This window comes from Amblyomma maculatum, chromosome 10 (genome assembly GCF_055883805.1).
Source record: "Amblyomma maculatum isolate TAMU_Amacu chromosome 10, ASM5588380v1, whole genome shotgun sequence".
Lineage (NCBI taxonomy): Eukaryota > Metazoa > Arthropoda > Arachnida > Ixodida > Ixodidae > Amblyomma > Amblyomma maculatum.
In genome coordinates, this window is record NC_139353.1 from 97,159,582 (window position 1) to 97,176,728 (window position 17,147).

A 17,147-nucleotide genomic window follows, 5' to 3' on the forward strand; every position below is an offset into this window, starting at 1 on the left:
TTGGTGCAGCGACCAACCCGACCAACCCACCGCCTACCATGTCACATGGGGGTGCACAGGCCCCAATCCTCCACACATAAACTGCACCATTCGGAGGCGCAGTGGGAGGCCACTCTGCTATGCTATGATCTAGAGACCCAGCATAGGCTGGTAACTCAGGCAAGAGCGGCAGCCCAGGCCACTGGGGTCTGGAAAGGAAGACTCCATTCATTGCACCCCCTTTTTTCTCTTTTTCTTTTCTGTTTCTTTTTGAAATAAAGTTTTCTCTCTCTCTCAACTGAGCGGGGCATGCCGAATACTGGGGAAGCACGCGGGACAGACTTCGCACCTATCATGACGTAACACTTCATTACAGAGAACAAGGACTCATATCCCCCACCTCACACCTCTTTCTCAAAACCCATACAAATAATCTGGCGATCGCTAGAAACCAACACCTTTCCCTCCCCAGCTTGGTTGTCCTTGGTACACCGGGGCGCGTATTTGGGTTTGCTTGGGACGGTGGCTCTGCAAGAGAGAAAACGACAGAAGAGACGAAGAAAGTCGGCTGTTCCGACTGCCATCTACACCCCCAAAGGCGACGCAAGAAGCTTGAGAGAGCAGAGCCCAGCGGCCCAGCGGGGCCCAGCGGCCCAGCGATTCAAGGCGTATGCTTTTTCAATGGGCGTTCATGTCGGCCACCGCGAGGCGGCGCAAGCTTGAGAGAGCCGAGCCAGGCCGAGCGGCCCAGCTATTCAAAGAGTATGGTTTTTCAATGGGCGTCATGTTGGCCGCGGTAGCACGCTGCTCCAGCTGGCTGACTTCCGAGGTTTCGATTTCCGTGTTTTTAACTGGTGGCGTGTGTTGTTTCGTGCGCTTTTGCGCACCTAATTAAGCTTAAATTCGTTATTCCAACCGAACTTGTGTTGCCATCGACGGATGAGTGTCCAGCTGGCGGACTTGACCAGCTATTTACGTGCTTTTAACCTGTGGCGTGTGTCGTTTAGTGCGCTTCTGCGCACCTATTTAAGCGCTTTTTTTTTTATACCGGAAAGCTTTTCCAGCACCTGTGCTTGTTGCCATCGGCTGATGAATGCACCCCCCGAGGCGGCGCGATGCTTTGAGAGACCCCGCGGTCCAACGATTCGAGGCGTATGCTTTTTCAATTTATTATTATTATTTTTTTTTGTGTGTGTGTGTGGTGAGCATTATTTCTCTGAGAGATTACCGAGGTAATTGTTTTAAGTGTGTACTTAGGTACGTATACATTCCCTTTTAGCGTGCATTGTATGCATGTATTTTGAAGCTTCAAAACAGCACTGACAGTGCTTACGAAACGCAATTCTGTCTGCATACATGCTTTCAATTATTTGAATGTAAGCGTGCCTTTATAATTAATAAAAATGCAGCAGAGCGCGGCTATGCCGCGTACCTGTATTGTTTAAAACGAGTCATGCACGAACTGTTCCTTCCTTTCGATGTCATCCCAATTAAGACCACACGGGTCCCGAAATGTTTTTTTTTGTTATTGTTTAGTCTGCGTTCCATTTTCACGTGTCAGTATGTTATGTACATCTGTTCCCAATCAGAGGAGCTTCCGTCTAACTGTCGGCTTCAGCCTCAACGTCGGTGGCTTAATTCCACCTGTTCTGCTTTTAGAAAGAACACCTGGTTTCAATTTCCTTACCAACTTTACTGCCCAGTCCCTGCACAGTCTTCTTCTAGCCATTCTTGCAGGACGAAGAAACACCCGAATGACATGAAATTTTCATGTGGTCAAGTGGAACGAAGTTTGGACTCTATTCAAAAGGCGTTTATTTTTGAGGAGTCAGCACAACTATTATCCTTCAGTGCCAGCCATGTGTAGAGTGTTCTGACTGAAACTTCTTGTTTCCTGAACATAAGTGGAAGCGCTCATTTTTACAGCTTATTTCCAGCCTTCTTTGCATCAAGTTAAGTGGGCAACAATTCAAGATGGTACCTCTTTATCTGCTACACAGGATGGCAAAGTGAATATTTAGTCATTTATATATTTTGGTATATACAACATTATTTAATTAAATAGCAGGTATTATTTTAAGGGGTGAAACAGAAATTTAATACAGGCAGTATGTTGCAGCATATGAATCCGTTTTGAAAAACAGAAAGTACACATTTATATACTGCATTTGCACAAACCAAGAACAAATGCAGGGGATGACAATTATGGGCCTATACAGGTGAAAGAAGTGAAAGTTTGTGGACCGCACTTATGCAGACATTATAAACCTGCTCAAAATACAAAATGTGGTGCAAACACAGTGGCCTCAACATGTCCACAGACGAAAAAAAACAAACTAAAAGTGGATTAAACAATTTACAGTTCGGTCTCATAACAGGCTGGCAGTTATTTAATGGGCTTTTCAAGTAAATTGTTCAAATCGCAATAAAGATATTTTTCCACATAAGTAAATAGCAGAAATCTTTTTTTTGCATAATAAATGATAAATAAGGAGGGTAAAGCATGACCCATGTAATACAATAAAACAATAAGTGCAGAAAGCATACAAAACATGCATATGCAAAGGTTTATAATTTGTAGTAACCTAACTAAACTGCATGACATGCACCTTTATCTTGGAACTTCAATCACCTAACTGTGTCCTGCATCAGATGTGCCTGCCTTGGGCCGACGAACTTCCAAACCACATTCACCTACCTGAATTTCTGCTGCCTTTTGGCATTTTTCTTTCCTTAGAGTTCACTATTGCTTATTCCCTTAATAAAACATGCCTTGCCACTCGTCTTATTTTCAGGTTCAGCAACGGCATCAGTAACTCTCGTTTGTACCCAGACCCACCCTTACTGCCTCGTCTTCCTTGGCTGTACACCATGTCCTTCACTTCTACTATGCTGACCCCAATTTAATTCCCATCTGTATTGGTATCCTCACAGTTTGTCCCATATGCAAGCACTCGTGATGCAACTATAATGTAGTTTCCTCCGAAGTGATGTACTGGTAAACTGATATTCATTACCTGGTAATACCGGCCTAATGCTTTTCACTTTATTTTTCCCCCTGACTTCATATTTTCCTCTTTTGATCCAGATCTATTGCCATTACCTGCAACAATGCTGCGCTACATGTTATAAACGGTTCTTCCTTTTCGGTTCCTCAAATTCAATTCAGATTCATTGTTCTGCTTTACCTCTTTGGGTGCTCAGCCAGCTTCTTTAGTTTGTTTATTCATTTTAGTTATACACTTCAGGAGTGATGGACACAAGCTGTGCAGTATCACTAAACTAAGAATAAAAAATGGTTGTAGAGTATTTATCTACGGAGAGAAAATAAACAAGCACAGATGTTTAAACAACTCAAACTCAGAGCAGTGGAATATAGTCAGCAGAGTAATGTGTTTTTAGTTATCGCATTTGTTTTCTAAATATATTTGGTCTCGTATGAATTTGCAAGCTGAAAGTGTTTTTTCAGTCATGTCTAAATGAAGAGCGAGTGTAAACAAGACAATATTTTACGTTGTAGTATGCTCACTTCATAAATATGGTTGTGATATACAGACCAACACGGCTGGTGAAGCAGACAACAGAAATAGATGGATTATGGTAACGCTTTTGAAAATACACTCATGACAGGTATTATTAATCATGACAGTAATGACAGAGGTTCTACGTATGAATCAACTATTGCCATGATCACATATGTATTTCACAATGATCAATACAAAAAGTTCCCATGCTTATTTTGGTGTCAGTGGCTGTTGGCACTCTTAGTGTAATACGTGTATATAGATATATATGTAGCAGACATTCGTGCCACTTGCCAGCGACTTGACTACCTACAGTCGCGCCGCCTCAACAACACCTGTGATCCGAGCCAAGCTCCCGAAGCCGATCTGCGCACCATGATCCGCTCTATTATACGGGAAGAGCTCCACAATGATATTTCGTCGGTGCCTGCTTTCTCACGTCCACCTGTTCAATCTCCTGAGTTGCATGGCATTATCAAGGAGGACCTTGCTTCATTCACTCGTCCCATGGCTACAGAACCACCAGCCCCTTCCTAAGTCCCTACGTATGCTGAAGTTACTGCGGCACCTCCTCGTCTTCCTGCCCATCACTGGCCTGTGTCACCCAGCCTCGCCGCCCTGTCCTCGCGACAACCGGTGTGTGGTAATTGGCGGCCTCTCCCACCTCGTCCAGTTTGTTTCTACTGCGGCATCCGCGGCCATGTTACACGCGTCTGTCGCCGATGACTGCGAGATGAGCGTGCGAGCTACAGGTACGTTTGACGTGACGACGCGTACCAGCTTACGCCTCACCAATATTACACCAACAATGACCTCCGTCGACTTCCCCTGACCTGTCTATGACAGCACGGCCATCGCTTCGCCGCTCCCCATCACCCTTTCAGCGGACTTTGTCTCCCCTTCACCCCCATCTTCAGCTTCTGCCTGCCGCACGGAAAACTAGCCTGTGCAGTTTCCGGAGGTAAAACTGCACTGTCTGCCGTCGCTCCAATTCCTCCACTGCTCCAATCGAACATGTCGACTCTATTCGTTGAAGGAAATGTACTGGAAGCTTTAATTGATACTGGTGCCGCTTTTTCCGTTATGCAGCTTGACTTGTGTTTAAAACTCCGAAAAGTGTGCACTCCTTACAACAGTCCTGCTTTACGTGCTGCAAATGGAGAGAATATTAACCCTTGTGAAGCGTGCACAGCCCGAGTCATCATTGACGGTATCTTGCACTTCATTGAGTTTGCTGTCGTATCCTCCTGTGTCCATCAACTCATCTTCGGCTGGGATTTCCTCCAAAACGCCTCAGCAGACATTAAGTGTTTCGCTCCCACTCTTGAGGTCACTGCAGGCAGCGTTGTTGCTGATAGAGAACGACCTTCCTCCCGCTTAGTTATGGTTGCCGATAACGTCCTCTATCCGGACAACGAAGATATTCTTTCTGTGACTTCTGACGCCGTCACCGATGGTGACGTCCTGAGTACACCCAGCCCTCATCTCCTGTCAAGAGGTGTTATCATCATCGTGTCCCTTCTTCGATTTTGTAGCGGTTCTCTTCTTGCTGCCTTCAACACCACATCGGAGCCCATTCTTCTGTGCCGCGGCTCTACTGTTGCATCAGTTGCTTCCGCCCAGCCTGTCGCTCTTCTTCCCATTTCCACCTCTGATCGCTCTGATTCATCCCCTGCCTCGCTCAGTGCAGCACTTCGCCACACAATCAGCACCGACCTGACAGCAGACCAGACAGACGCATTGCTCGCTATATTGAACAAGCACGCAGACCCGTTCGATGTCAATTTCGGCGCATTGGGTCAACCCGCTGCAGCAACGCATCGCATCCACACTGACGGATCAGGCATAGTTAGGCGCCAGCCATATCGTATGCCTTCAACTGAGCGCAAGGTTATTCAGGAAAATGTTCGTGACATGCTTGCACGCAACATCATATGCCCATTGTCCAGTTCTTGGTCACCGCCTGTTGTTGTGCTAGTGCAAAAAAAAAAGCCGGTTCAGTTTTGTGTAGATTTCCGTGCTCTGAATAGAATCACTCACAAGGATGTGTATCCCCTCCCACGAATTGACAACGCCCTCGACTTTTTACAAGGTGCCCAATTTTTTTTCAGCCTTGACTTAAGATCAGGCTAATGGCAGATCTCCATGCATGAAGATGATAAAAGGAAGACCGCTTTTGCAACACCCAACGGTTTATACGAATTCAATGTAATGCCATTTGGACTCTGCAACACTCCTGCTACGTTCGGGCGCATGATTGACACAGTTCTCCGCGGCCTCAAATGGAAAACATGTCTCTGTTACTTAGGCGACATCATTTTCTGATCATTTTAGTCGTCTCGATAAAGTTTTGACAGCTCTTTCCAGTGCCGGCCTACAGCTAAACACGAAGGAATGCCATTTTGCATTGAAAATCTATTAGTTCTTGGCCATCTCGTAGGCAGCGAAGGAAATAAGCCTGACCCTGAACAAAATCGCTGCTGCGCTGCACTTTCCCCACCCGACTAGGGTCAAAGATCTCCGCAGTTTCCTCGGCTTGGCATCATACTTCCACAAATTCATCCGCGATTCAGCCTCTATTGCCTCACCTTTGCATGCGCTTCTTCACACCGATATGCCTTTGTCTGGTCTCTTGCTGCGAAGAAGCATTTGAAATTCTGAAGCGTGCTCCGACTTCGGGTCCTATCCTCTGCGATTTTGATGACAAAGCTCCGACTATTTTGCACACCGACGCCACTAGCCATGGCATTGGCGCTGTCCTTCTGCAACGCCAAGACATCTCTACAGAAAATGTTGTTGCCTATGCACACCGAACTCTGACTACTGCGGAACAAAACTGCACTATTACCGAGCAAGAATGTCTCACAGTCATCTGGGCTGTTCAGAAGTTTCATCCTTACCTGTACGGCCGTCACTTCACGGCCATCACTGACCACCACGCCCTATGCTGATTATCCTCTTTGAAAAATTTGTCCGGTCGTCTCGGGCGGTGGATCCTCTGCCTTCAAGAGTATGACTTCACTGTCACTTACAAATCGGGCAAGAAGCACAAGGACGCCGACGCTCTCTCTCGTTGCCCTATTGCTTCGCCATCGCAACACATGTCCTCACATTCCTCTCCTGTCCCAACGGAGTCACGCGATTTAAACTCTACAGTTATCCACTCTTTATTTGAGCGCCGCCTCTATTGCTCCCATGCCAGACATAGACTGTAATCTGGCTCACCACCAGAGTGCTGACCCTTACTGTCGAAAGCTGATTGATGGTCTCACCGGTGTTATGAGACCTCCAAATGCCCGTCTCTGTTTTCGGCTCAAACATTTCAAGTTACAGAATGGCACATTATTTTGGCACAACTACAGCCCACTGGACCACACCTGGGTTCCCGTAATTCCTTCTTCCCTGCGTCCTCAAATTCTACAAGGATTTCACAACGACCTTACCGCAGGTCACCTTAGATACCACAAAACCTACGACCGCATCAAAAGTCGTTTCCTCTGGCCTGGCCTTTCAACCTCACTATTGAAATATGTAGTGTCTTGCATCCCTTGTCAACGCTGCAAGCGGTCTACGTCGCCTCCTGCCAGTCTCTTACAACCTCTCCTATGTCCTTTCACGCCTCTCAAGTCGTCGGAATAGACTTATATGGCCCCCTGCCCTTGACTCCAGCTGGCAACTGCCGAGTCGTTACTGCCGTTGACCACCTCACCCGATACGCTGAAGTCGCACCACTTCCTTCCACCTCCGCTTCCGAAATCGTCAACTTCTTCATCCACACCATACTTCTCCACGGCGGCCCTCGCCTCCTCCTTAGCAATCGTGGTAAGTCGTTCCTCTCCACCGTCCTCGCCGCAGTGCTTCATGCTTCAGGCACAGTGCACAAAACTACATCTCCTTACCACCCTCAGACCAATGGTCTCACGGAACACTTTCATCGCACCCTTTCTGATATTCTATCCACCTATATTCACCCTCAGCACAACAACTGGGACTCTTTACTCCCCTTTGTCACCTTCGCCTACAACACTGCCGTTCAACAAACCACCACCTACTCTCCATTTTTTCTTGTTTATGGCCACCACCGTACCTTCTCACTCAAAGCATCTTTCTTCTCAGTTTCCACTCCTTCTGCCGCACCTTCCCATGAACAGTTTGTGTCTCGTATCACCCACTGCCGTGATTGTGCCCGCCTTCAAACTGAAGCCACTCAAGCTTCCAGGAAAAGCACATATGATACAACCCATCGCTCAGTGTCTTTCAGCCCTGGAGACGAAGTGCTACTCTGGACATCTACTCGCATCCCCGGCCTGTGTGAAAGGTTTCTGAGCCGTTTTATTGGCTCGTACACGGTTCTAGAACAAACTTTTCCAACTATCTCATCACACCTGCATCGCCTGTTCGCGATCACCGGTGTCGCGGCACTGACACCGAAGTAGTGCACATGTCGCGTTTTAAACACTAACTGCCGACCTTAAGCTATAATTTACGACCAGGATGGTCGCTTTCGTTTTGGAGGGGGAAGGTTGTAAGCAGTGTGAGTGAACTTCATCTTCATCTAAGTGTAATCATTATCAAGTCGTGGGAAAAAGACGAAGTGGTGATGAGCTGGGGCTAGTCAGTAGCTGCTGCTTCGGCTTATCTGAAATAGAAAGGTGAATTCGCTGGTGCGACTGTCTGCCTCACGAGATATATATATATTATAATGTAATGAGCACCTTGTTCTCCCTGCATTTGTTTGCTGATTAGCCTAATGTTTGCCATATGGGCCTTGTTTCTGAAAGCCTTGATGTCGCAGGTAGCGCCCAGCTCCCACTCTTCCTTTAAGTTGACATTCCACATGACAGCTGAGGACCACCGACAAGGGTGGTTCTGGTGAGCACCGTCAAGTGTAGGTTACACGCCACACAAATATTGAGCAAACTTGAACACTGAATAACCACTATTGTAGCTTAGTTGATAAGAGTACCAGACACTATATTCGAGGTTCACAGGTTTGTATCCCACCAGTGACCTGTGGTTGTTTTTTTTCTTTCTAATCAATTATTTACAAGATTTTATTGGTATTTCACATTTATTGGCACATACACAGGCACACACACAGATCAGTTAGACTAGCTTTTTACTCGGTTAACATCTGGTTGTTTCGTTCTTCTACCTTCCAGACTGTTACCGTCATCATTGATTGATCCTTAAAGACCTTGAGCGGGCATTATTTTTGGGGAAGCAAGGACTAGTAGAGAATGTTCATTGTCGTAGATTTTTTATACAATGGAAAACAAACAAAAAGGCATGGTAACAACATTGCAATACAGTGCATAACAATAGAACAATGCAAAAACCAAATGGTCAAGGGCACCAGTGCATTCATGTCGGCATATGCTTACACATTAAGGCGGTTTATAGAAGCACAATATGCACAAAGTAGTACGCAGACAAATGACAGGTCGTATATGTTAGTAAAATTTGAGAGAGCGAACAAAGCAAAACTCACTTTTGAGGCTACGCAGACAAATGACAGGTCGTATATGTTAGTAAAATTTGAGAGAGCGAACAAAGCAAAACTCACTTTTGAGGCTACAGTAAGGTAGTTAAGAAAAATTTAAGTCAAAATGCTGCTCATTTTAATTTAGCAATTTGGACTGATATTAACAGTCTAAATTTCAAGTTCAGACATTCCTGGACTATAGATTTCGGAATCGAATTCCATTCATCAATGGCCAGTGGCAAGAGAGACCTATTGAAGGTATTTGTGTAGCCTGTTATTAACCTTTTCAAAATTGGCCAACGGGCACTGCCATATTGGAGACTGGGCTGTGCTCATAACACAGAAAAAAGCTGCGGATTCTGCGGAAGGGACCACCACCGGCCTGAATGTTTCACGTTTGGCCTCAGACCTCCTGGAGGCCAAACGTGAAACGTTCAGGCCGGTGATGGCCCCTTATTTTCATAATGTGTCACACCATATGAAGAAGATAGCAAAGAGGCATTCTATCCCTAAGCTCTGCTCCCGCACGTGCAGTGATGGGCGTCTTGGTTGCCAAATCAGGCACCGAACTACTCATGTTCTTTGCACCATTGGAGTGGTGTATTCCATCCCACTTTCCTGCGGGAAGACGTACATCAGGCAGACTGGCCGCTGTATTAATAAGCGACTGAGGGAGCATGCGCTAAATGTTAAGAAAGATGACAAAGGTGTTCATCTCGTGTCCCATATTCTTGCTTGCGAGTGTGCACCGCGATTTCATGAGACGATTCTTGGCAGAAGCAAAAATAAACACGCGGTTGGCACTTGAAGCTTTTCATATCAAGAAAGAAGGCGAAAACTGTATTAGCGATATTAGCTGCAACCAATGGTAGCTGACGGTAACAAACTGGATTCCAAAGGCAGGAAAGCGTAGCAGGGGGAGGCAGAAAGTTAGGTGGGCAGATGAGGTTAAGAAGTTTGCAGGTGTCAAGTGGATGCAGCTAGCACAGAACTGGGTTAGTTGGAGGAATATGGGAGAGGTCCTCGCCCTACAGTGGGTATAGTCTGGCTGATGATCACGATATGTAGAATTTTTATAGCCTTTGCCTATTACCTTATAAAATGAATTGGAAGCTAATGCTGTATTTTTATTACATAGTCTTTGGGAATTATTATTTAAAAACTGTGGTGGTGAAAATTTATAAGTTGATTTGTGTATGCAACAGGTCAGATTAAATTTGCAGAACGTTTCATTTTGTTCTCCCCCTTTCCAACAGAGCAGGAGAGAGGCAAGATCAATTCACAATTGTGCACCTAACTGTAATTATGACTTGGTCCGTTATGAACACTATGCACATTAATGCTTACATGAGCACCACCGAAGCACGTCGGGTAGCTCTGCTTGAGCAGGCCAAAAGCAGCTTTGTAGCTCTCGGTGCTTTGAGAGCTGTGCAGCAGGACCGCTAGCGGCAGCGCTCCAACCACGGTCGCTGCAAGTACCAGCGTTACGCTGCTTTGGGACTCATCGCATGAGGCTGTGCTGTCGATGAATATAATCTCCTTGGCAGAAGTCAGCCCTTGCGTCCTCTTCATTATTTGGGTGACTATAAGAGCTGCCCAGCTGGTACCATCTTCAGATTTTGTGATCCTGACATCGATCCCTGCGAAAGGTGACACGTGCTTTTAACCTTGTACTATCGACTGTGTCAATGCTTCATGTGACGTAACCAGAACACTATTTTCGTACAAAATAATAGAGACCTTTCTTTAGATCCAAGCAGGGAGGTAGAAAATAAAAGCAAAATGCAATGAGAAGGCAAACATTAATTAAAAACATGAAATAAAATTGCAGTATACGACAAATGCATTTTCTAAAATATGCTATAAAGTTTGTTGCCAATGGTAATCAATACCATTTGTAGAGGTAGAGCTTGCCACTCGGAAATTGTTCTTAGAAAGTGAAACTTCAGAGCATTAGTATGCATTAAGTGTGGTGTTCATCTGTGATTATGATGACAACAATTTCTGAATTTTTCTAAACCTTTAGGTAGGTATATACAGGCCAAGAGAGATGCCTAGTATGGCATGATTTCATTGTGGAGAAAGGGTAAGGCTGACAGTCACTGAAATGAAGGAAAGCATTAGGGAGAATATTTATATCATCTCCTAATTTGTGGTGTTGATCAATGTAATTATTTCTTTTGCCTGAAAGATAATTTATTAGAGAGTAGAAATGTGTTCACAAATGACTATATGGGGAAGGCAGCAATTGTGCGAGAACCGCCTGTGCTTCTGTGATATCAGGAGCAGTAAGACCCTCTTTGGTTCCACCCTTGTTGTGTAGCAAATGGCCTCCGTTTAGGTTATTTACTTATTTTTGACCGGAAATAATGTGGTGCCTGCATTAAATTAACACATGAAAATAGAATGAAGTGAATGCACTATATTTTGTATACATTTCAAGTGTAAATAATAGGTGGTAATGAGAAATTTTATTTCGGATTCTCAAACTTTCATGAAAGCAGTAGTAAATACAGCATGAAAAGAAAATTATGTAAATATTCTGAGACACAAAACATTGCTGTTATACTACATGACAAACCTGTAAGCTTCAATTCCGTGTGTAAGAAAGACTCCAGCCTACCAGAAAGCATAATTGCTATCTGGCTTTGCATAACACTACGACCCATTACTACAGCAACAACCAGATAGGCAGGGATATTTTTGAAGCTTACTGCATTGCTAAGAAGCCGGTCACATGTGTAGCATAACAGTCTTTTGTGTTACAAGGAAATGAGATAGCCTTCATTGATAAGTGCCTTTCATTGCAGCATATTCCTTGATGTTTTGTTTTGGTTTCGCACATTTCACCGTATATACTTTCTAATAAATCTTAGTTGTTAGACAGCACCCGTGTCGTCCTCTCCTTTCTCTGTCCTTTGTCTCTTTTGCACTTTTCCACAATGTGAACTACTTTTAACTCACCCAATACAGTTTACTGTTTATCATGGCTTTCCACACATAATTTTTAAAACCGATTTTTAATAGGGCGCCCTTGCTGAGCAGATATGCGTATATAATTGAGGGCTTTGTAGAGCTGTGCATGTAACAAAAGTCAGAAGTCTCTGGAATCATGGAAAACACGCAGAGGAATTTCTTTTTTTATTTTGATAGTGTGGTTGATTGAATTGGGAAGTTTTTCATAAATGATATTTTAGATGTCGGATCATTAAACAGGACACAAAAAAGACGAAATAATTACTGTTTGTGCTATCCAGGAGTAAGGTTTCACTGCTGGCAAACAGTTATCAAGCTAATGACTGCAAACACCTTTTATAGGCTATTGTACACTTTCTTTTATGCCTTGTTTGCACCGTATCATTCTTATGGTGCATTCACCCTTTTTTTCACCTTCATATCACGAGATTTTGCATTTCACTTAGTATAAGCCATGTTCACCTTATCCAGCAAGTAACATGGCAATCATATGGTGTCTATGAGGCTGTGAGAAATTCATGGTTTTGAATCTTAGCCATTCAATCTTTTTTCTGGGGTATTTTATGTGACGCAGTACAAACACAGACATGTCACTTTATATTGCTCCTGCCAACTTAACATGTTATACCCACTATCAACTCTCACAGGCTAGATGCATGCTCATGACAAGTTTAAGATATGAAAATATTCACTGCAGCTTGTAACGCTAAAACATTAAATACCACATGAAACCAGTGGGATTTGTCTACATTGCATTTTCATGCACCAGGCCTATTACTATGTTAGCGGCTCCTGTGGCAGGCACAATGTTCACGAGACAGAGAACTGACTGTTTGGCCTGCAAATCTCAAAGTTCCAGGTATTGAAAAGTGGAGACTAACATGGCCATTGCTCCGAAGCTTTATGGTTAAAGCCTGACGTGGCCTCTAGAAGGGAAAAGAAAACTGTAATGCAACCTCAGATGTCGGCCTTTCCAGGCTGCAACAACGTTATGGATTTATGCCCTGAGGCTATAAAATCGCAAAAAAAAATTTCTCCATCACATAGTTCTGTTGAGCATATTGCAACTTACCGTTATGAAGATAGGCTGGTGCCTTTTCAGCCAGCTTAGTCAAAGGATCTGCAGTACTGCCAAAGTGTTCCTTCCGCCAGACCCGGTACCAGTTGTAGACTGTGTTGGCACTCGGGTTTACAGCACCACTCGCCAGTTTTTCTAGCCCGTCATCCTCTACTTCCAGCTTTCGTTGGTGTAGTGCTATGGCCTCTGCTGGGCTGTGGCCATCATTAAAGTAGGAATTAAATGCTGCCCGAGTGTCAGACGTGCTCCGCAGCAACCGCAGGCCATCCGCGCAGTCAGTAGCATGATTATGGTCATCCCTGACCCTGATGACAGCAGGCAGCGGCACAGTTCGCTTCAAGAAGCCATCCCTCTTCTTTGTGTCCTTTGTGACTTTCTTGACTTTTATGTCAACGAAGGCTGGGCAGTTTGTAGCGTTCCGGCCAGCAGTCTTGTTGCGACTGCTATGCTGGCATCTCCACCTTTTGTGGAATACAATCCTAGGGAAAAAATGGGGGGCTATAAGAATGGCTTCAAAATAGTCACAAGCAAAAGCTATGGGAAGTATGGTTTGACATGCTTAAGCAAGGTTGTAGAGGGGGTTTGCATTAGGGGGATGCTCAAGCTTCACCTTAAGAGGTAAAAAGCAAAGCCTCAATTGCCTGCGAAGTTCTCGGCGAATAACCATGCATTACACCAGTGTTGAGTGCTTTATGGTACGGTTAAAAAATATTCTTATAGCAGCTGTCCATAGGCCACTATTAGGATACAAAACCCAATTTTTTGAATTAATGAAAACTTTGTTGTCAAGCCTCCATTCAATGCAAGGAGCCTTCTTAGTTATGGGTGATGTGAATATCAATATGCTTGGTGAAGATTCATCTTCTGAGTGCCTAGAAACCATACTTCGCGCTTCCACTTGTTCGAATATAATTTCCTTGCCTACCCATGTTACCGATACCGGTGCCACACTTCTAGATATCTGCATTACCAATTGTACATTGTGACCAGTGCTTATCAGGTGTGCTTTCCCTTTATATCAGTGACCACATCCCAGTTTTTACATGTATCCCGACATGTATTAATGACGTGCAATTTGCCTCTTTCACCGAAACTGGTCATGTACGCTGATGACACAAATATTTTTTTCTCCGCACAAACCTTTACCAAATTGAACACTGTCATAAATAGTTATTTGAGCAAACTTTGAATGTTAAAAATCCTAAATGTATTATTTCGAGCCTCATAACAAAGTCTGTGACACTGAGCTAGTCCTACACTTTCAAGGTGCAGCATTGCAGTGTGTGACTTCAGAAAAATTTGTAGGCGTCTGGTTTGAAGAAACCATGCCGTGGAACACACATGCTAGCAAGTTGGCGATAGAATTAAGCAAAACAGTTGGCTGTCTCTATAAGCTGAGAGGATTACTTCCAGTAAAGCTCAAAAAAGCAATATGTTTTGCTAATTTCTACTCTAGTCTTTCATATTGCATTTTAGTTTGAGGAGCTACAACCATCCATAATTATAATAAACTAGAGCGGCTACAAAAAAGGTGCTACGAATTCTTGACAACTTTTATGGAAACCCTAGCCAGCTATTTACTGATCGCTTGTTTACTAAACATCATATGCTTAAAGCAACTAAATTATATGATTACAAACTGTCTTTCTATATGCATAAATGTACCCCTCCAAATGATACACACATCCCTTGCATGCTTACAGCTTACGTAGGGAAGTAAAACCAGTGCCACATACACGAAAAAACATTATGGCCGGGCCACTCTTGACTACCGCATACCATCACTTTATAATAAACCTAAAGCCCACATTGACTTTACTGCTCCACCTAGCGCATTTAGACACGAATCAACAAATTTTATGATGAGGCAATGAATATTACTGTGATGTTCATATTCATTTATGATATCTGATGTGTGTATAATTCTTTAGGAAGTGTAAACGCTGCTTTTGCTCTCATGTTCATATCCATTTTTATTGTGCTGTGAAATGCACTGCGAGATGCTGCCTGTAGGCCCCCAAGGCCCAGTCAAGCTGTCTGTGGTAGCTTTTTCCATGGGGGACCCCCGACTTGTAGGTTGGAAATAAATTGGAAAGTAGAATGCCCCACCACTTTTTATTATGCTTTTTATATATTTTTACTTTAAGTGTGTTTTGGGGGAAAGTAAGGTGCAGGTTTTCGGTGGACATCTGCACCAGGTCATACTGCCGTTTCATTCTGCGATTGTTAATAATAATAAGTGGTTTATGGGAAAAGAAAGTTGCAGTATTTGTCTTTTTCTGTGGACACCTAAAAATAAAGATTAGTTTTTGGCGTAAGAAAAGTGCGGTATGTCCACTCAAGGTCATTTGGATGATGCCAGGCGAATTCAAAGTTGCATCCCAAGAAGTAGAGCTTACAATCTAAAAATATAAATTTACATTCCAGCATAACTAAGCAGACTTTTGTTTCAATTCATATATTAGAAAAATGATACATTGAAATTACACTATACTCATTTATTCTTCATCTAAGAAGCCACATTAACTTGTGCATTATGATGCTGGGCCATCAACAAATTGAATGCACAGATACTATCACACAAAATGAAACAACCAAAAACTTTCAGTTCAGTAGAGAGAACATTGGGTGTAAGCAAAATTAGTTAATCAAGAGAAAACTACAAGGAACGAGCACATGCCAAGTCAGGTAGTAAAATACCTTTTAGGATCGGCCACTTCCCAGTCGACTACCCACGAAGTACTCGTAGCATTGCTGTAGCTGCTCAGCCACTCGTACGCGTCGCCATCAGTGTTGAGGGCGACACGAAAGCATTTGACGTTCTCGACGCTGTTGTCGTTGTCGAGCTCGCATGTGAATGGCAAAGAAGCCGCCATAGTTTCACGTACGGACAGCACAAGCGCCGAAGAATGCTGCTACTTCTTTGGCAGGAGTGTCGCCTTCTGCTGCAGCGCACTACGACAATGAAGCCGGTAATGCAGGCAAAAAGTTCAGCAGAAGCCAAGAGCGCGCGTACGGCGCTACACGAACGAAAAATTCAGCAGCAGCCCGAAGCGTGCACAGTTCAGCAGAAGCCAAGAGCGCGCGTACGGCGCTACACGAACGAAAAATTCAGCAGCAGCCCGAAGCGTGCACACGCGACGTTACCCGGCAGGTAAGCAGTGAAGCGCACAAACGACGTTACAGGGCAAAAAACGTTCAGCAGCAGAACGTCCAGAAGCGCGGCGACAAAAGGCGCGCGCGCGCAACACCCAACAAGCGAGAGGTGCAGGGAGCAGGACGTCCAGAAGCGCGGCGACAAAAGGGGCGCGCGCGCAGCACCCAATGAGCGAGAGGTGCGGGGAGTGATAGCCGCTGGCCGGAACAGCCCGCTTTCTTCGTCTCTTCTGTCATTTGTCTCTCGCGGAGCCACCGTCCCAAGCAAACCCAAATACGCCACCGGGGCCGGTACGAACCCACAAACTCTTTATGGGGCGCACCTTGAGCCACCTTCAATCACATGTTTCTATGCGAAGATTTAAAGCCAATGCCCCAATGGGGCCTCACGGACAAAGAGGGTTGGGAGATCGCGGTCTCCAGCTCGGACCCAGCAGCGCAAAAGGTGCTGGTTGACTGGGCAGACGCGGTCGCTGCCAGACATGGCCTGACAGACAACAGCCGGGATCAGGAACCACCTGAACCCTTGTAATGTATCTTGGTTCTCACAATAAATGTTTGTTGTTGTGGCTGTAGGAATAAGGAAAAGAAAATGCACGGGTCCTCTACCGGCTCTGTAGTTGAGCCACGTCCACTGCCCCGTGCAGACAGAAGAGAAAATAGAGAAGAAAGAAAAGGAAGAGAAAGACGCGCGCCGCAACAACAGCCATCGTCCACCACAGACACGGTGGCGGGTGCAATGACGGCCGACATCAGATAAAAATTCCGTGGCAGGCTAGCCCCCGGCGCAAGAGCCGGTCACCTTTGTCTGATTGATTTATATAGGAAGGGACAGGCGCGGTAACTGCCTCACTTGTTTTCTGTGGAAACCTCAACCACGCGGTAAGGGAAGGGAGTAAGGTGGGAGTGAAATAGGAAAGAGAGAAAGAGAAGCCGTAGTGAAGGGCTA

At 44.7% G+C, this 17,147-nt stretch overlaps 1 protein-coding gene across 1 annotated transcript; it reads right to left on the minus strand.

The window, feature by feature from the left end:
- Positions 1–9,865: 9,865 nt before the first annotated feature.
- LOC146177070 (uncharacterized) lies at positions 9,866–16,165 on the minus strand. The gene is made up of 3 exons (XM_084583085.1): positions 15,743–16,165; positions 13,037–13,521; positions 9,866–10,628 (listed from the first exon to the last, which is right to left on the minus strand). Exons 1-3 carry the CDS (start codon positions 15,916–15,918, stop codon positions 10,282–10,284), a joined length of 1,008 nt encoding a protein of 335 aa, XP_084439211.1. The 5' UTR covers positions 15,919–16,165; the 3' UTR covers positions 9,866–10,281.
- Between the last annotated feature and the right edge of the window lie 982 nt (positions 16,166–17,147).

What these genes read in the sequence shown, in the direction of transcription:
- LOC146177070 (XM_084583085.1), bottom strand. Translation starts at nt 15,918, where the DNA reads ATGGCGGCTTCTTTGCCATTCACATGCGAGCTCGACAACGACAACAGC. An exon ending in GAAGTGGCCGATCCTAAAAG is followed by an intron (nt 13,522 to 15,742) that starts GTATTTTACTAC and finishes TTTTTTCCCTAG; the next exon opens with GATTGTATTCCACAAAAGGT. An exon ending in ACCAGCCTATCTTCATAACG is followed by an intron (nt 10,629 to 13,036) that starts GTAAGTTGCAAT and finishes CACCTTTCGCAG; the next exon opens with GGATCGATGTCAGGATCACA.